This window comes from Aythya ferina (genome assembly GCF_964211825.1).
Source record: "Aythya ferina genome assembly, chromosome: 8".
NCBI lineage: Eukaryota > Metazoa > Chordata > Aves > Anseriformes > Anatidae > Aythya > Aythya ferina.
The window spans coordinates 11052525-11072899 of record NC_140304.1 but is presented as its reverse complement, the minus strand read 5'-3'; the positions used below and the strand labels follow the sequence as shown (position 1 = coordinate 11072899).

At 40.4% G+C, this 20375-nt stretch overlaps 1 protein-coding gene across 6 annotated transcripts in view; it reads left to right on the top strand.

Annotated features, from left to right (window-relative positions):
- The window catches only part of DNM3 (dynamin 3), a 177909-nt gene that overhangs the window by 93181 nt on the left and 64353 nt on the right, over positions 1-20375 (top strand). For all 6 annotated transcript variants that reach the window (XM_084527142.1, XM_084527141.1, XM_084527138.1 and 3 more), the window contains one exon: positions 17350-17459. In XM_084527142.1, the coding sequence (XP_084383268.1) occupies positions 17350-17459 (110 nt within the window). The remainder of the gene's footprint in view (positions 1-17349; positions 17460-20375) is intronic.

Genomic DNA, 20375 nt, shown 5'->3' with positions numbered 1-20375 from the left:
AAAATGAGACTTCACTCTGTAACTTTGTTGTCTGTTAGATGCAAACAAAACTTGACCATAATGACAAAGCTAAGGGAAAAAAAGCACTCCACTTTAGACAACAGGCATTTGACAGCATTTTGAAATGTAGCAATTCCTATCCTGAATCAGATCAGCGTTTTATCTGCATGCATCGTGTTTGTCTGTGAAAGCAGCAAGTGCCAGATGCTGCAGAGGAGCTAAATCAAAAGGAATACTACAGTCCCCACAGCAGACAGTTGGGTAGCGTTTGGCTCACTCCGTGGTTTTATGGAGCTTCATTTTCCTTGCATTATTTCCTCTTTTCTTATCTAATGCAACTGTGGGCTCCAGAGTGATTCCAGGAATCCTTTCTGCTGAATTCTTAGTCTCAAGGATGCTTGGCATCAGTAGTGTCCATAGCTTAAGTATGTGCTTTGTTTAAAGAAACTTCTGTTTATCAGCTTTCACAGAGGAAATGCAAAAGTCAGTCCCTTGTTTGATTTCATCTTCTGTTTATGCTGGAGCAAGCAACATTCACAAACACAGAAAACGAATTACAAAGCTTCAGAATGGTAGCTGGGTGCTTGGAGGGATAGGTAGAGCCTAACACCGCTGAATGCAGTAGTGTTTGGTTTAGATTAACACATCACATTAATCTCCCTTTGATCACAAACTGATCTATAAAACATTGTGCATCTTCCCTTTAAGAGTTCAGTTGAATAGTTCATGTTCCTAGAGGGCACTTAGTCTGTTATTAGTGCATGAGGGCAAAACCTACGTGTTGCCTAAGCATTTAAATACCGGTTTTAATGCTGTTGAGCTCATTTTAATGCTCAACAATGGGTTAAGAATACTGCACATTTCTGGTAACGCTAGAAGCCGTAATGGGTGGAGTACGGCGATGGGCGTTTTGCTGTAGCTGGCCTGCCTAACCCCTTACTGTACAGCTGAAATACGAAAGACTCAAGTGATGGCCAGCAGGAAAGTGGATTCTCAGGAAGCAGTGTTTGATGAAGCCTGTTTAAAAACCTCTGCTGTGCAAAACAGAGTTGTGTTCTGCAGTAAGAGCAAGGATTTTAGCCACTCTCTAATCACTAGCTTTTTCTTGTAAATGCTGTAGGGAAAAACATTGCAAAAACAGTTCTAAGGAGTTAGGAAAGCTCATTAGCAACTAGGTACTGAAATAAGTTTCTACGTACTCTACCCAAGTTAGAATAATCAAATTAAATAAAAGATGTTTTTTAAATATAGTTTTGAATGTGGATATGTGTAGATAGACACAGTGATTCACTGGCCAATTTAATTGCTGTAATAAATTTGCAGTAAACCTCTTGGAAGTATTATTTTTTTTCAGATTGATACATCCTTACATAAAGAGAAGAATGCTTCCTCCTTTGTCTCATTGTTAACTACTATAAATTTCCAGGTAGATTTTTGTAATTGGTAACAACGCAAGAAATCCCAGCTGTATGGAAAAATATGGAAAACGTAAGCACCCACTGAGATGGTCAGTAAGCTGTACTTCTGACTACAGAAACTCTAGGAAGAAATGTCTTTTTTCTTTTTTTTTGCCTTTCAAATTAGCTTCATGAAGAACATACAGAGGTGCTTTGTGGGAGGGCATTCCAGACTGTGGGAGCAGAACAAGTGCCTTTAGGCATTCGAGGTCAAAATGTGAACAAGGACTTAAGACATTTATAGCTGTGTTTCTCCTTGCTTATGAAAAGATTTATTTCAACAGTTTAGGGACAGTTTATATAGCAATCTTAATTTGGGGATAAGAATGCTTTATTGGCACAAGTTATGTGACGCTTTGAATTTTATGTTCTCAAGGAGCTTCTTCACAGTGCACAGTGCATATGTTCTTTCATGTAAGATGCATGAAATAATGCTTTTCTGTAAATTATTTGCTACTGAGATAACAGGACAACACCCTACTCTACCAAGTGGAAACGATGTCTCCTGGGCTAGGCCGGGACCCAGCCAGAAGGGGATAAAGGAATGCCTGTTGCAGTATTTCCCAGAGTCTCGACCCCTTCGTTCTTGGAGCAGAACCAGATGCTGACCTACCGCCTGGACCATGGAGGCACCTCTGTGCCTTGAGGCTCTTGCCGTTGCATGGGGGACAGCAGGTGCCCCACTCCCCTGGGTTTAGGTTGGGCTGGCAGCTTGTTGTGCAGACTGACAGCCCCCGTGCTGGTTAAGCATGGCTAGCCTTTCAGGCGTGCACCGACGAGTAGGTAAATCAAATCCTCTACTAATGCAGTTGGAGCCCTTACCTCAGTCTTCGGCACCTCTGCCCTGCTGCAGCCAACACGTTGCTCCCAGCACCTTCCTGGTGCTGAGCACAGCATGGGAGCTAAAAAAAGCAGTCCTGCAGAGAAGGAACTCGGGGATGCAGGCTTGGAGTAAGCAAATTGGTCTGCACCGGGGTAGAGCAGAGAGAAGAGAATGTGCTTAAAAAAGAAAAACATTTGAGAGGCTTTGGCTTTGGCTGTGTTTTCGATGAAGGGTTACATATTGTCTTGTACAGCAAAGATGCCAGCTGCAGTGTAAATAGAGTAAGAGCAGGCTTAGTTTCAATGAACCCTTGTGCTTTTTAACTCTGATTTGCTCTTCTGTTCATTTCATGTAATTTAGATAAGAGGTTTGCACATCACTTACAGTTTTTCCTCTTATGTCTTTAAACTGTTGATTCAAAACAGAGGCACTTGAGAGCGCTGAAAGAATAGTGTGTGAGTGGGGGGTGGTGAACTTAGTTTATGTTAGTGCTTCATTTTCTTTAACTTATTTATTTTCCTGATATCTAACCTCAATTATTTTTATTGTTTCTTAAGCTTTGTAGTGAAGGTTAGTGTGAAGGATTGAATATTGGAGGTTTCTCAACATGGTCTGTCAGTAGGTTTTCCACTCAACCAGGCAGTGGGTCAGCTTTTTCCTTGGTCTGTCTTTTAAGATATCTTTTTATCATCAAGTCCCACACTGAGTCATTGTAGTGATGGTTGAAAGTCCAGGTGATAGTGATGCACACTTCTTGTTCCTTAGATGCCCACAGGGACTTTCAGAACATCTATCCCTGTGTTTCGGTGTAAACCCCACACCAATAGATTTGTTCTTGATTCCCTGACTTTCCCAGGTATTTTCTGTCTGATTGCCTAAACAACAATACAAAGATGTGTCGATTTTCTAGATTATGTGAATTATCCCACTAGGTCTTTGTTACATGAATTAAGTCATAATTTTGATTCTGTATTGAAAACTTCTAGATTCTCCTGTTTATTTTGTGTGTAGGTCAGTCCACAGATATTTTAGATACCTATGTGGCTGGCAGCTTCCTAATTTTATTCCATCTGTTACAGTCTTTTATCCTGGTCACCACATGCAACACTTATCAGTAGGTCTTCCTACATTCTCATTTTCATCTTTGAGACTATTTGAACTGCGTTAAAGCTGTCCTCACTATATTCCTCTTCCCCACAACCCTGCTTCCCTTTTAGGATCTGGATAAGTAGAGGACAAGAGTTGTAATTCTGTGATTTAACTTCTTTTTAATCAACCCTGTTTCTGTAGGGGTGTGTGTGTTTGTGCGGGCAGTGAGAATTTTCTTGGACTGTGGGGTGAGTCGAGACTTCATAGGCTAATTCATTTTAATTAGAAATGTGTTCTTCATGAAGGTCAGCTTCAGTCAGCTTTTGTGCTAAACAATCCTAATAACGGAATAATGCAGATCTTTTTACTTGCATTGTTTAAGCTCAGGGAACTTCGAGTACAATGGGAATTAGAGTACAATTATTCTTGATTCAGTGGCATATGCTTGTTATATATTTTTTTCTCCTTTCCAGCAAGTAAAAGAAAAATTCCTTGAAGTGGAATTCTCTTCTATATGGCCTCGTGTCCCAGACGGGGTCTGGGATTTTGTTTGTGCCTTCTGAATATATCAGAGGCCACTGCGTTCCCATCTTCACTTACCTTGGAGAAGGAAGCAGGCTCTGTTTTGCAAGAGGACTGCAACACACAGTTACGGTCCCAGTGCAAACGGCGACTTTCTCTGCAGAAAGTCCCTGGATGTAGCGGTCTTTGTCCACGTACAGTCTGTGACAGAAGCATCCTTTGCACTCGAGTAGTCTTCCACCTCTGGCACCAAATGTGCTCAGCAGTAGATGAGGGAGGTGAGTGCAGAAATAGAAATGAAAGCAAGAGGAATTTGGGTTCACCTGTAAAGACTCTGCCAGGTTAATTAAATTTTTAAATCTTAGGTTTGTGTTCTTACACTAAAGTGTGTTTTTCCCCTGTCTGAATTAGGTTCCCCCTTCCCATGTCTGAAAGTGCAATTTCGGGGCATATTGAAATATATTTGAAGTATTCTCTTTCCATTAGGGAATGTGAACTTCTTTTAACTGTAAAATTTCCACGTTTATACTGCCTGGTTTTTGACAGATATTTCTTTTTTCTTTTGAGTAATGGCAATAGTTCTGTAATGCATTTTATTCAAATCTCTGTGTTTAGCCTTATGTCTATTGTCAGGTACTTTTTTCCATGAATTACCAGTCAGCACACAGTTTGGTAATTTGTTAGTCTAAAGCCCTCATTATTTCAAACTCTTTTAGTGTAATATATTATTAGACATTTAAAATAAATTTAAACTGCTAGACAATTTAGTTTTTATAACCTTAGGAATATTCTCAAAGGGGAATAGAATGTTATTTCAGCAAAATGAATGAATTGAGAAAATAACCAAAATATACATTAAATTTGGGTAATGTAAACTTAAAAATGGATTACAGAAAATCACGTTGCTTAATAGGATGTTTAAATAACTCCTAGAAAGACTTGGAATATTTTTAATGAACATTTCATTTAAGCGTTTTGTTTCAATATTTTTGAGGCTTTTGGTTGGTGGTGTAGTTACTGAAATACTTTTTGGTTGTTTTTTTTTTTTGGTTGTTGTTGCATGGACAGCTTTGCAATAAGCCGTCCTCTTCTATCTTCGAGTGTCTTGAAAACAAAATGAAAAAATGTTTGTCTTAAATGTTGTTCTTCATTAGAGTAGAACACATTAAAAGATGATCTCTGTTGATAATAAGAGTCAGCATCTGAAATCGGTTCATTGACTGCTAATAAGATGATTTACACCAGTAAGACTTGGTAGTATGAATTTAATTATCAAAAGGAGCCGAAGAATTAATTTACATCTAGGAAATCATAAACTTGTGGGGTTAGTACTTGATAGTTTGCTTCACTTACGTATTCCATACTGAAATTTAAGTTTGTACCGATATTTTTAAAGCAGTTATCTTCTTTTAAATTTTTCTCTTGTTGCTGCCATGCCTCCTTCATGTTGAACTAATCTCAGTCTGTCAGTGTTAGAGAAGGTCTGTAATATATTTTTCCCAGCAGCGGTTCCTTGTTGGTTGCAGTATCTGTAAAAGCTAAGGACGTTAAGGAGTAATGGAGTATATCTTTCAAAGCACGAGTAACAAGTAATAGGAGTGTTTTGACATAGTGTTTAAAGAAAAAAAAAAATCATGGAATTTGGTTTCCAGCCCAGAACTTTGACTGACTGTCTGGGAATTCAGTGCTGTATGTCAGTGTTATGTAGAATTAGTGTATGTGCTTTGGAGTGGTTCTTTACAAATATAAAAGTGTCCTGCGAGTTTAAGGCCAGCGTATTGATGGTTTACAATGTTCTCTGTCAGCATTGAAGAAGACCTACATTCCTGAGGAAGTGCTATGTCTCCAAATAAATATTTCTCCTCCTTCTGGAGAAGCAGAAGTGTTATCTATCTTGTCTGCAGTCTGACTGTATACTATAAAAATCCGTTGTTCTCACAGGCTTGTTTCAACTTTCAGATTTCAGTGCACCATTTTTGTTGTCTTTTCTGTGTTTGCACTGATGTCGCTGCCTCTTGCATTGACCTTGTTTACCTTGTTCTGAAGCTTCTGGAGACTTCCAAAGACATTGCAAATTTCATAGGTTCTTTGAGACAGCGGATGTTGAGCACGTATAGACAGTTTTACTGGAGCAAAAATTGACGTCTTTATTGGCTCTTTAAAGTCTTGTTTTCTTAAAATCACTACAACAACATCTATCTAAGCTGCCATTTCAAAATTTTATAAAGATAAGACAGCTCTTACAGCTATTTCAATTATCGGTTAGATTTTCTTTTTTCCTTAGGAAAAGGCTTGTTCCTTAAGAGTGTTCTTGGGGAGTCCCAGCTGACAGTATCCTGACAGCGATGATGAAGTGAATGCAGGTGTTTATCATCTTAACAGAACTCCTAGTCTGCATGCTGCTATATTCCGTTTCTTTTTTCCTCCCTAAGCAAATAGCATGGAATAAAAGAGAATGTTAGGTGTGATTCAGAGTAATGTTTGGTTATAGAAATCCAGGCGAGGGGTAACTGGGATTCTTTAAAGATCTTGTTATTTTATGCAGAGGAGAAATGACATGTTTTAAAACGTCATAGCAAGAAATGAAAAGGTTCGGTGTTGGTTTGGATTAGACAAGACAGAAAATTAGAAAAATGATTAAAAATAATTTTAATGATTGGTAAGAGTGTATTTTGAGATGTTGAAAAAATGCAACTGAAGAGTGTTACTCTGGCAGCGAGTGAAGACCTCACCCACCATTCAGAAGCAGGGGAAACTCCTTCTCCCAGCTACTGGTAGGCCAAAACGTACTCGCATCTCCCACTTTCTGTGCTCATTGCTCACAGCAATGACAACGGAGTTTCTGGTTGACTGAGCTTTTGTGGCTGCTTGGGTGGAAATTGCTCTGGCAGCCATAAGTGGCATGGATGTTGCCTCCTGACTTCAGCATCCCACTTTCCTCAGCATCAGTCCCCCTCTGCTCGCAGCCCTGGGCTGTGGTAGCACACGCTTGGTCTCTTAGCAGAAGGCTGCAGCCAGTGAAGTGAGACTGATGCCAGAGGACTGAAAATTTGATTTGGGTTTAAGCTTAACACGTTTCACTAACCTATTTCCTAGCTACGCACTCTGTTCTACCTGGCTGCAAAGTGCAGCTTTGGATAGTCTGCTCTCAGACATCAGCAATGTCTGCTCAGGACTGCGGAGCTGGGCCTGCGGGGGAATTGCTTTTGGTGCCGAGTGTTTGACAGCTCTCACATCTGATGTTTCAGCATTATCTTGTCACTCTATTTCAGCAAGGGTGCAAAGGTGAGCACGCATGGAATTGACAAAGATGTCTGTCAGTAGATGAGTTCTGCAGTCACACACAAGGGCAGTGATGACAGCTGAGCAGTTGTGGCTATTTCTGCTTGAGGAAGTCTCCTTCCTTCCAGAGGTGCTGCTTTAGGCTTTCCCAAGCTGTGGGTACCTCCTGCTGACCTCTTCTGTCTGAGTTCACCATCTTCCATGGTATGTAAAGGGAACAAGTGGCCAATGCAGTAGAATTTGTGCCTACGTTCCTGTTATGTGTTGTTAAGTGCACCAAGCACACAACACCTTTTAGAGTGATACTGCAGCAGGACCTCTTTTCTGTATTCTACTGCAAGTGGTCAGCCAGGCAACACAAAACAGCTAGCAATGTGTTGTTTCCTTTATTGCACACAATTACATGGATGGAAACAGCATGCTGTTATCAGGAGAGAGCTTATGGGGGAGCAGCCCTTGGACATTCCCATGTAATATGCAGCATCTGCAGATTCAAAACCACTTCATGCGCAGCTCTACTGCAGACTCTTCCTTCCACACACACATCCTACTGCTAGAAGTTAGTCATAGGCTGCAACATGGTGCCTAGCACCTTCCAGTCGTGTTTTTTTTTGTTGTTGTTTGTTTGTTTGTTTTTTAATGACAGTAACTTTAAAGAATGCTTTGGTGTTGCTTCTTTTGCTGTTTTCCTCTAGCTCTTGATCGTTCTTCAGTTATAATAGTTTCATGATATCTTGGATGTTCGACCAACTTTTTTTTCCCTGTGTTCCCATACTCATCCTTGTCAGGTTCCTTTTTCAGAGCTGAGTTATTGTTCAGTGTTTGCTATGGTGAAGTCTGCATTCCCCACTCGCATTCAAGTCCCTGCTGGGACAGATGATGTACACTGAGAAAAGACTGTAACCATCCCAAGACAGACTTCTGAGACAAGTTAAGGTCAGTTTGAGGAACAATTTGGCTGTGAATTTCAGGAGTGTTTCCATCAGGAATAGTTCCATGGAAACAGTCTTCCTGATGAGTGTTTCCAAGGAGGCTTCAGTCTAATAACCATTAATTTCAAAGGACAGAGGGTTGCAGATTTTCCTGCACATCACTGTGATTATTTTGGGATATTTTTAGTCAAATTCTGAAACACATTTCAAAACCAATTCTCTTGATGTTTTGATGGCATACGTCACTTAGCATTTGAAGGTAATGTTCTTGATAGAAAGGAAAAGCGAGAGATGATTATGGAGTGTTCAATTATTATTTTTTTATTTAACAAAGGAGCATCCCCAGAGTTAACTATTTTACCAAATATATATATATATTTTCATGAAGGAGTAAGCATGTGGTCTCCTTACTCTTTTGTTACAATTCAGCAGTTTCTTTGATGAAATTAAGAAGCCAGTGTATGTTTATACATACTACGTAGAGCAAAGAATAAGATAACTTCAGACAGTTGTCTCAGGAGTTAATATTTTCTGTGACCCAAGTATCCTGGTTTGCCTTTAAAAAAAAAAAAAGGGGGGTGGGGGGAGCTGAAATGTAGCTTTCAAAAATGCTGCTATTAAAAAGAAAGAAAAAAGAAAAGAAGAAGGAAAAAAATAGAAAGAGGAGGGGTGGGGGGGAGAAGACTTGACACCAGAAGCTCTGTCATACCAGAGTTTCTCTCGGATGTCTGGAAAAAGTCTTATACTTCTGGGATGCTTTCCAAAATATTTTCAGTGACCATTGCCACAGGCGTGAACTTCTTAATGCATTTTGCAGTAATCTCCACCACAGTGAAATTGATTACTGTCTGAAAGCTTTTAATGATAACAAGCAAGTAGGGCAGCACAAATACCATGAACTAATTTGTGTCTGTGTATTTTGTTGCATCTTCAGGAGTCTTGCAGAGACAGATGTGTTGCCTCAGGAAAATCCTGCTTAATTTTTTTTTTTTTTTTTTTGCATAATTATGTAATTGCTTATTTATCATTTGATTTAGAGGGATTCTTTTTTTCACACATGCATGCACACATGCCTCTCTGCGTGCACGCGCACACAAAAGATCTGGAAACAGTCCCTCTCAGATATTTCTTTCGGTATCCAAAAAAAGTGTATGTTGATTTCCTTAATTTTAATGTTTTCTAGGATTTATTTTATAGAAATTGAAATGCATTCAAAGGCTTGGAGTGGTTTTAAGAAATGGATTTCCAGCAGGAAAAAAAAAGGTACTGCAGCAGAGGTGTATCTTTCTTATATACCTACAAGGGAATTTCAGGAGGCTTATAAATGAGGGTCTCTCTTTTTATGTGCAGGTTGAGGGAGTTGAAGAAGCTGAAAGTACCGTTAAACTTGTGTGTTTTTTCATTTTATTTCAGTGTTAACCTAGTATTCCTAATGCAAGAAAAACTTCAGAACTGAAACATGAGCTGCACACCTATTCAACGAGAATGGGTTTCAGGAATTATGTTTTTTCTTTAAAGAAAAAAAGACATGCTCACAAATAAGCAACGTTTTAAACTATATGAATGGAAAGCCTTACGCAACAGAGAAGTTAGATCCCACAGGCACTGGTATGTCAGTGTCACTGTGCCTTCTGCCAGCACGGCCATGCAGCGCTAAGGCCCTCCATCCTGTGCTGTGGCTCCCACAAACCACAGTGATTGATGGATGATCCGCAGTAGGTGAAGAGTGAAAAATACGAACTTGAGCACCAGCAGAGAAAAACAAGCTGTCATAAGCAGGCTTCATTACAAGGGATAAAAAGGTCAAAATATACTTCCACCCCCCTGCCTTCCTTCAGAGCAGCCACTAGACGCATCCAAGCCGAATTTTTCCAGACTGTTAACTGGTTCATCAGTCGGGGCTTTCTCTCAATTTTAAATGCCAGCACCACTTCAGTGCAGAGGAATTGCTGGCTTCCTTCCCAGACAAGATTTCCCAAATTCAAAATGACCTTTCAAGATTCTAACTAATAGGAGCTGAACAGAGATTTCCTCTCCATTAGGCCTTTTCTCAGATTGATCCTTCCACTGAGAGCACCTCCCCCAGCACAGAACAGCGAAAGCCCAGCCCTTCTACCTGGGATGATGAAAACCTCTTTTGAAAAGGGGCAGTCTTAAATTGTGTTGTTCTACATCCCTGAAACTATTACACTTCTGTTGGATGCCCTGATTATGGAAAGGCACGGGGAGTACCAGCGAACTATCTGGTGCTTTTTATTTTGGATCGAACCATTCAAGGTCTGAATCAACACAATGGGATTCACGGTTACCTGCCATAGGGCTGAGGCAGAGGGGTGAGAGGAGTGGCAGAAGAGCCCTGGAGCAGGGAATTAGGCTGCAGTGTGCATGGTTGTGCCATGCCAGCAGGCTGGCTGGGCTGGAGGAAGGGCTTACAGCATCATCCTGCACTGCAGCCTGCGCTGTGGTATGCAGTCCCTCGGGGACAGCAAGGTCAGGTCAGCATGAAAAGGGTTGGGGGAGGCAGAGGAAGCAGGATCCTAATTCTTATCACCCAGATGGTGTTCTGGCTTCTCACCCATGTCTTGCGATCGTCTTGATGCTGTTGTGATCTTCTGTAAGGGTTTCACAAAGGTTTCATATGCTATTGAACACCGTTAGTGCAAACATCTTATGGCATTGTTGGTTCAAATGAAAGCTTGGGTAACTATTGAGAGAGGGTTTGGCAGTCAGCCTGGTGCCTGCTCTGTGCTGCACAGTGAGGCATGGGCTGTACATTTCCCCTTCTGCCATTCAGCATCAGCGCAGTTACATCTGTGCCCTCTACAGCTACTGGGAAATGAGGCAAGGTAAGGTAAAACCCAAAATTGAGAAACATGGTATTAACAGATAACTGAAAGGCAGTCCTGTGAAGTCTTGAAAAGCAGCAGGATAGTAAATGCCTTTTAAGAATGACAGCAGTGACCGTTTCTTGAAAGGACGAAGTATTTCAAATACAGAGTTGTGAAGTTTTATGGTTCTATTCCCGAAGAAGTTTGGGCGGAAATAAAGTGGCAGAAACAAATAGAATACAGCTTCTAATTGAGAAAAACACACTGCGGGAAATGAATGCCATACTGTAAAATGAATGCCAACGCCAGACTAAAAACTGAGTACACCTTAGCGTCAGGTGTAATCCCACAGCTGAATTCAGGAGGAACCCCAGAGATGTAACACATCTCTTGAATTTTTAATAACAGGAGAGATTGCTGTAAAATCCAAGGTACCAGCTTCCATCGAGAAGACCAGCTCAAACTTGAAATCACTCGATTCTGTCGTCAGATCTCCCTTATTTAGCTGCAGTTTTCGGTTTGGCATCTTCAGCTTTGTTTTGTATGAGGATCACTTCTCTGACATGGTAGAGGATAAAGTCTTGTAACATTGAGGGAATGTGAGATTTGGTATTTCTGCTTCTTTCTCTTAGCAGTCTGGGTTACCATCCTAAGCCTTTGTCATATTTTTATATTGAGATTCTCAGTCAGCAGCTCTCGTTTTATTCTCCATTTTCCTAGTATTGTTTCTGTTCAATGCTGCATAAATGGTTGATACTTAATAATATATATAGCTACATGTGACAGTTTTCTAATGTCATATGCAATTTTTCTTGTCAATACAGGTACATGTGATAAAAACTGCTTCCTTCATACTGTACATCTGCTGTGATGCAGCACAGGTCCAGAGTTCCCACCTGTGTGCTGGTGGGAGAACAGACAGGGGAATGGAGGCGTCGTCCCCCTGCCTGTGTATCTCAGGGATTGAGATACTCCAACTCTTTTTTTCTTTTGCCTCAAGTTTTTGCTCAAAAACTTTAACTTGAGCACTTCGGGAGTCATTTGTATGTAGCACTTTGGGAGTCATTTGTATGTATGTGAGTGCTTCTTGATGCCTGGGTGGCTGACTTCATTGAAGAATTAGGATCTGTTGTGGCAAACTCAGCAACTGCAATAGGAAACTTTTAAAACAACATCCTTTTAGCTGACAGACATCAGCTGTCTCTGCTGAAAACACTGTTAGGTATGTGGTTCTTTCTTGGAATAGAGGATCTGCGTGGTGGTCAAAGATGATCTGGTTTCAGCGGGCAAAGAAAAAGTCTCGGAGAAGTGTTTGGTTTCAGTTCTTTATCATCAACAGCTAAAACCACGTAGGGGCTGATGGCAGAAGGCTGGAGGGCGAGGTACATAGGTGGAAGGAACACGGTCTCGTCATCTGCAATTTATTAAGTATTCTTGTGCTGTGCTTTTTGTAAAAATGTTAGAATGTTTACATACGCGTTGTTTTTCTGTCAAAGCAGCTCCTTCGGCATTTTATAGACAATTTAGAGTTATGTTTTCTACAGCTGTACCCAGGAGTGTGTTCAGGCCTGAATTCCACTAAGTTGTCTGTAACTAAATGACTTGCCTTGTTTTTCTACAAAAGTTTGGAGTAATATGAAAGCATCTTACGCTTCATTTTTCAGCTTTAGAGCCAAGTGTGGTAAAGCAAAGACCATTGTGAAGATGCTGTGTGGCTTTCTAAGCAGAGAGAAAAATAAACCGAAATAGAAACTCAGTAAAATGCTCTTGGGTATATTTAAAGTTAGAATATGGTTAACTCTTGGATATTGATTTAAATGCTATAAAAGTTGCTATGAAATGTTCTAAGTTTGCATTTCCATCAGATGCCACGGAGTGGGTTATTCTGCACTGGCAGTGAAGCAGCTCCTGGATGTAAATGGGTCTGGGCCTTTTCTCTTCAAGAGTAAGCAGGCATATTTCTAGCACACCCCACCAGCATTTCTTGGCACTTTTTTTTTTTATCTTCTTTCTTTAATATAGATCATTCTGGCTCAGCAGAAGAGCCACTACTTCTTGTGTCTGTCTCTAAAATGGGGATAACGATGCAGCCATCCAAAAGAGTACAGCACTACAGGACATCTTCGTTTTGGTCTTACTTCGTGCCTCTGCTGCTTAACATCTTTGTCAAGACGTTAACGTCTTTGACAGAGGTGCTTTGTGGATACCTTCATTTGCTATTAGTGTCCTGAGAGCTGTCCTGTCAGTCCAAACGACGTACAGAATAAAACCCCGCTGTAAAACAGCCTTTGCCACACTTTTCCAGCGTGGTCTGCGCTTCCAGTTGGGAGCTTGATTGCTTTGGACTTGGATTCCCCACAATTAGTGTCGTCAGTTAGGTTTGGGTTGGTGTCGTGACCCCTAGATTGGAAACTGGTGTTCTAAAACTTAGTTAAAAGCGGTCAGCAAATTGCCACTTAATTCCCAGTGACGTAAGTGAAAGTGCCATTAGGTCAGTGTTCGCCTCAGACGTGCCTCGCAGTCTGAGCACCGTGTGTTTGCGTTGTCCTGCCTCAATTCTGCTTCTGGTCCTCAGGATATACGACGAGGAGTAGTTTGTCCTGCGTGCTGCTGCTGTGCAGTCCCTGGCCTGAAGGGACAAATGAGAAAACCCTCTTTACTGACGGGAAGATGAGGAAGTGATTGAACCATTTCTTTCCCTTGAAGAATTCTGTTGCCCTTACAATTCAGCTAGCTGCAGTTGTGTCCAAGGTTTCTTCTGCTGCTGTTTTCACAGAACCTAAAAAGCTCCTAAAGCAGAGGTAGGGGGAAGAAGTAGTTTTACGTTGTCCTCTGGCTGAAAGCAGAATCAAGTTCATTAGATCTGAAGTCCTGGCTGGGCCCGTGCTGGGGGCAGGGAGCTGCCTTTGTATTTTTTGCATCCCTTGTGCCATTTTGGACTTCAGCAGTATTTATTTTTAGTATGTTTAAACACTGCAGAAGGGAAGGGGCAGTTGTAATATGGCATATTTACATCATGCTGTCAGTTCCTGGCAGCTTATTTGCCTGTCAGAGGGCAGGAGAGAACTAGTCCATTAAGGATGTGAGTGCTACTTATGCCCACGAGTGGTGAAACATCGTCTCAAGGGTCAGAAGGCCTTCCCCGGCTAGCAGGTTGGTTTGTTTTTCTAAGGTGCATTATGGGGATTTTTTTCATGTCATGGAGACAGGAATGGGCCACGCTACCTCCCACTTTTTCCCTCTGCTCCTCTACGCTGCATAGGAAAGAGAGAAGCGAAGTCTGTGGACATGAGATCAGCGTGTGCTGGTTTTTCCCTTCATGTCATGCTTAATTTTTCCTCTCATGTCATGCTTCAGTTCTCTGCCCCTTTATAAAAATAAAAATCTATAAATAAAAAAGAACAAATGCTGAGGGGGACAAACTGGACCCACAGCTATGTGCATGTCGTCACTTGTAGAAGTGCGCCTAGCCCCATTCCTCCCAGGCTTCGTACATTCCCCGTTTCTTACGCTGTCAGCTTCTCCGGATGGGAAACATGCACAGATACAGTGCTGGCTGGAGAATTTTTGCCCAGCCATAACGTGATATTAATTGAGCTGAGGCTGAAATGTTGTTGCATTCATCTTGTGTTAAATTAGCTCATGCTCTGTGTGTGTGTATACATAGGATTTTTTTCCTCTTTCTTTGGAAAAAACGTTGCTCTGGGTTTCGCTGCCATGCTTGAATGCTGCAGTAATACCTTTCTCCTGGAATTCAGCAATACTTAGGTCTGATCTCTCGTATGTGACACGCTGTCTCTGTTAGGATTTCAAGCCTAGGCACCCTGTGATTTCCCGTTCTTGGAAACTGCGCTGTCTCAGCATGCGGGTAGGAGGCCATGTAAATAAATACCAACCACTTCTTAGCCTTCAGTAGGCATTTCCTTTTTCCTGGTGGCTGCAGAAGAAACACTTTCTCACAGTTTGGCACCAAGCGTTTATAAAACTTTCCTGCTTCTGGAATTTTCGTTTAGACAATCAGATTCTTGGTATAGCTTTTTTCATTGGTTTCTATTTTTACTCATCTGTAGTTGCCCGGTTTATCAGTAAACCGTGTCTGTCAGAATAAGCACTTAGCAGAAACTTCTAAATTTCTGGTAAGGGAATAGTAAAGGATTCTAAGCAAATTTTCTAATAATGAAAGATTGACTTAAAGAATAAAAATCAAGCTTATCTGGTTTTCTTAGTTACAATGGCATAAATAGCATAGACTTTTCTGCCCAAAACGTGTTTTATTATCTGTCCTAAGTGCTTAAAATCAAACCCAAATATTTTATCATGTAGTCCAGCATTCAACTGGAAAATATGATTTGTTTTAATCCAAATGTTAATATGTTTTCAATTTATGTATTAGAATATTTTTTCAAGTGTGGGCCACTTGGTCGGGGCAGCAAAGCTAATGTGTTGTTACCTTTTAAATGCTACCAGTACTATTTAGCACATAAGTTTATAATATCAAAACAGATCACGTCAATCAAAGGCAGTGTTAGAGGACAGTGCATGTCTCCTAATTTTTATCTGTATGTATTTTATGCATAAGTTCCATATTTAGTTTTATTTGCTACTTATTCTTTTTTTTTTTTTTTTTGTTAGTAAATTGCTAATTTACTTTGCTTAATTTTATTTCTCTCAGTGGTAACGCTTACTGAATAGTTGACAGTATCCTCTCCTTTCAGTTTGCTGATCTCAAAGGCTCAGAGAGCACATACTCCATGCGAGCAGAATACAGACGTGAGCTCTGACAAACAGCTGGAGGCTGGCACAGAACTAGACTCCTTCATCAGAATTCTTGGTAGATGGGAGAGTGCAGAATATACTATATGTGATCTTCTGTGGGCATACTTTCTAGGATGGCTAAGCCAGAGGCAATTTGAAGATAGATCAGATACTTTTTACGTAATACTCCCACACTGGATTTCGTAACTTTTGTATTTAACAAAACAAGACAGTAGAAACCATGCTTTACCAGAATGCCCTTTTGAAATATGCTTTTTCCTCTACTGAGTTCTGTTATAAAGCTGTCTAGGAAAGTGAGCCATTGTTGGACACATCACTATAATATTTTTATAGTTTCACTCTTAGATACATTCTCAGCTAGTTTAGTTTTGCAATCTGCTGAAGCTTAGCCAAGTTAAATTGTTTCTGTCCTCCCAGCACACACATCCCAGTCTAGCTAGAATTTCTTCCAGTTCTTTGCAGTGGAAGTTGCTTTTGTGTATTTCTTCTGGAAACAACATGGAAATATGTATTGAGAAAAATGGGTCCTAGCTAGGCTTGGCCCTTTTGCCTTGTCTTAGGGTACGATAAAGTGTTATCACAGGCATGTTTCTCACCTGAGTCAACCATGTAATGTCCCTGTTCGCAATTCTCCAGCAAGTGCTCTGGATGCTAGACTAGTATAGAACATAGTATAGAACTATATAGAACTAGTATAGAACATAGCTAGTTCTAACTATGGCTAGATGGAGGCCAGGCAGTCTTGCTTCATGTTGGCAGGTAAGGGACTGTGAGAGAATCCTCAGCTTTCTTCCTTTGGTGATTTATTTTGGAGTTTTGCTGTGGTTTATCTGTCAGTGAGAGGACTTAAAGGAAGTCTAACACAACAGGAACAAGTTATAATCATTGTGCTTTTTTTGTTCTGACCACATAAAGTAGCTTGAGGGTGTCACTAGTCCTTAATTTAGAGTGTCATGAAGCAAGAAACTAAGAAAAGGTGAAACTTGACTGATGAGACTGCTGTAAATTAGAGTTGTGATGCAAATGAGAAAGGAGTTCACAACAGCAATAGTGAATAGATTATTCCTGCCATATGGATAAATGAGCTGGTTAGATTGGAGGTCAGTCTTGTTTATGTACAGTATATATAAAACCTTGTTTTTTCTATGATTTTGTATTTTCCGCTGGTGAAAAGAAAATTATCCCTGGGATCAGCAAATGCCAGCACAAATGCCAGCATAAAATAAGTGATAACTGATTAATTTCATATCACAGGTTACTCCAGTTGCTACACAGACTTGGTATGAGTGTTCTGGATTGATTAGATTCTACTTAGTTAAATTTGACCCTTTTATTTTTGGAAATCAAAGGAATGAAGAAGAATAAATGTCGATATTTATAAATTGCTGATGGAGTTTTAATTATTATTTTTTATTAGGAAACATTTTAATAGGGTTAATGAAAAGCAACTGGAATTGAGGTTTCATTTCTGTTGCAGACATGTCGATGAGAGATAACCAGACATTTCAGTTTGGGATATTTCCTTATAATAAATGTCCCAAAGGCATTGCTGACTAAACGGAGCATGCTGGTATCAGGCTTCTTTGAGACTTATCACATAGCATTGGTTGGTTTAATCTGTTTTGTTTTGTTTTTCCTAGGAAAAAGAGAAGAAGTATATGCTTCCTCTGGACAACTTGAAAGTGCGTGATGTTGAAAAGAGCTTCATGTCTAGCAAACATATCTTCGCATTGTTTAACACAGAGCAGAGGTAAGAGAATGTGCTGTTCTGCAGATAGTGCTATAAAGGTGCATCTGGCCAAGCATTTTAATAACTGGGACTGCAGTTCTGGTATTTCCACTGTGTGGAGTGAACAAAGATCTTGATACTTTTGATTTATCTGCTTCCTTGCTGTTGCATAATCATGGGATGAAAGGTTAGTGTCCTCCTAGCCACTCATGGGGTGAAACAGCTCCATGATTAGTCATCTAGTTTTTCTGTAGGGCTGAATAATCATCTCCTGATCCTATTCTTGTTTTGTTTGGCAATCTCCTAGGCTTACCAAAACATTCATGACTTCTGTACCTTGTGACAAGATTTAACTGGTGTAAATCACAAAAGTGTCATTGCTTTCCACTTTCTCCAGTGGAAAAAACTTGCTTGCCTGTAATCTTCGGAGTCATTCTATTGTTTGTTTGGGTTTAAATACAGCTGAATGGAGAACAAATGAAATTCCTCTGCCTCTCTAATTCACAAGAATCTTTGCTTTGTAGTGTTTTGACTCACCCTTTTTTTTCCAGACTCCATCCTCCGATTTAAGTGGTTTGGGCACTCTGTGGAAGCCTGCTGAGGGGGCACAGCCAATTCAGATAACTGTGCACAAATAAGTCCAGAAAACATGAGAACAAGCAAACAAACAAACAGAAAATACAGTGACCAGTATTTTCATTGATTTATTACTGAGGAAAAGAATTACATTTGCAGCTAGCTTGGTGGAATTCCGTTTCAGCAGATGAGGTGCAAGTTCTAGAAATGATTTTTCAGGGAAATAAGTAAAATCACTTCTATTGGTAACATGAATCGATGCCATTGTTCTCCTCTTCTTTTCTGCTAAGTCCCTTCACACCCACTCCCCCCCTCAATCACCAAAGCAAGGCAATCCAGTCAGATGTTGCACAAGTTGATGAGGGCTGGATGTGGCTCCCTGCAGAGCCAGCTGTTGTTGCTCCCGAACTGGCCAGAAATAGTCCTTTCAGAAGCAAAGAATGCCCCTCCCTCCTGCAAAGTAAAAGCAAAGGACAGGGCTTCTGGGCTGTCAAGTTTCTGCTGGCTCCAGAAACATGAGGACGCAACGTGAGTCTCACTCTGAACTGCCCTGTGAAGGCTTTGCCTACATCTGCTGACATCTCAGCTAACCCACATGTGGACATTGTCTGCCAGAGAAATGCCCTTTGAAAGTATGTCTCTCAAATACTTGCTGGGAATAAGATTTCAAACACTTGACCACTTGTATTTCTGGAGCACAGAAAAACACTTGGAAAAACTGTTCATGTTTTGAAAAAGCTTATATGATCTTCAGATGCTGGAAAATAATGTAATTCAAGCTATTCTGCTATAGATACTCGTGAATCATCCCGCTATTGCATGTACTTCAGTCAAGAAAGATAACTTTGTCCTGGTGTTATAATCTGTTAATTATAGCTTGATGTTTCTCCTTAGTTTGGTTAACGTTCAAATGCTTTCATCATCTTAAATATTAATCGCCGAACTGCTGTGAAAATCCAAGAGAAGCATTCATTTCCATTGGCAAATTTGGGATTTGGGGTGTTATATAGCTGCACTTTTGCTTTTTCTCCAGATCTTCATATGCACTGGACAGCAAGGATTTCAAAGTCAGATGTCTAAAATGTTTGCCATGTCTGCAATAACCCCGCCCGTTCGGGCTGTGAGCAGACCTTAAAGCGTCTGCAAGCTGCTCTAAAAACATCCTTCTATCTATATGGGCATGTTAAGACATGACAGCACAGTGATAAGATGACAAAATAACTGCCGTGGGAGAGGCTGTTGATGAGGACAGTCCTCCAGCTTGAAAGGAGGCAGAATTTGTTCTTGAAGAAGCGTTTATTGTTCTCATTACAACGGCAATCCCTCCGTTACCGTGAAACAGATGATTTTCTATTTTTCAAGATTTGCCTTCTTGCATAAACCGATGAAAAGAAGCTTAGTATCACTTTGCTTTCCCTGTCTCCCAAATTCATAGTTTGTGTCAGCAGAAGCAGGGATCTGTAAGGTCCCTTCCAACCCAAACCATTCTGTGATTCTCTGATACTGCAACTGGAGTGAAATGATCAGCCCTCAGCTGGGGACTTGTGTGCCCTTTCCCCCTTTCCTAGGGAAACTGAAATAATGGAAATGGTAAAAATCTGTTGAAGTAAGGAGTCTCGTCGTTTTATTTTCTGCTGATGTATTGATCTGATTTCTGAATATGTAGGGGACTAAATATTGTTTGTTTTTCCAAAATTCATGTAGTAACTTAGTTTCTAGTTCCTTTTGAAAACCTAGTAATTGGGACAGAAAGCAGCTTTCTTTTTCGGAGTTTACCGACCGAGGGTTCTGGCTATGGAAATTTTTTACTAGTTAGACGTAGGTCATTAAAGAACAAAGGCAAAATCATCTACTCTGGCTTGATTGACAATAGCATGGAGATTATTCTCTATCTCTTTTTTCTGTAATCTATCGGGATTTTTTTTCCTTGACTGTGCAAACTTTCTTAGTGTTCAATTAAAATATTTTAATTTTCAAGCAAAGTCTCTGTCGGAGAAGAACTTTAATCAGCTTGTTCTCATTTTCATTCCCAGCCCCTCACTGCATAGGTATTTGCTGCAGCCATATGTTTCTGATACTGTACATTTCAATAGTTTCCTGGATTATGCACTGCATTTTTTCCATTTATGAAAACCTTTCCAGTTCTGAAATACAGTTACCAGGAAAATCCTCATTTCACTGCATAGAAGGAAAAACCATCTCGAGTCAGGAGGCTTGGGGATAGAGGCAAAAGGAAACTAACAGTATCTGTCATTTTGATTTACTGCAGAAGTCAACAGTTCTCTGACAGGAATCAAATGTGACTTGGTAATGTATAGTAAATGGAGACTGTGATGATTGATTTCACAGTGAAGATAAATT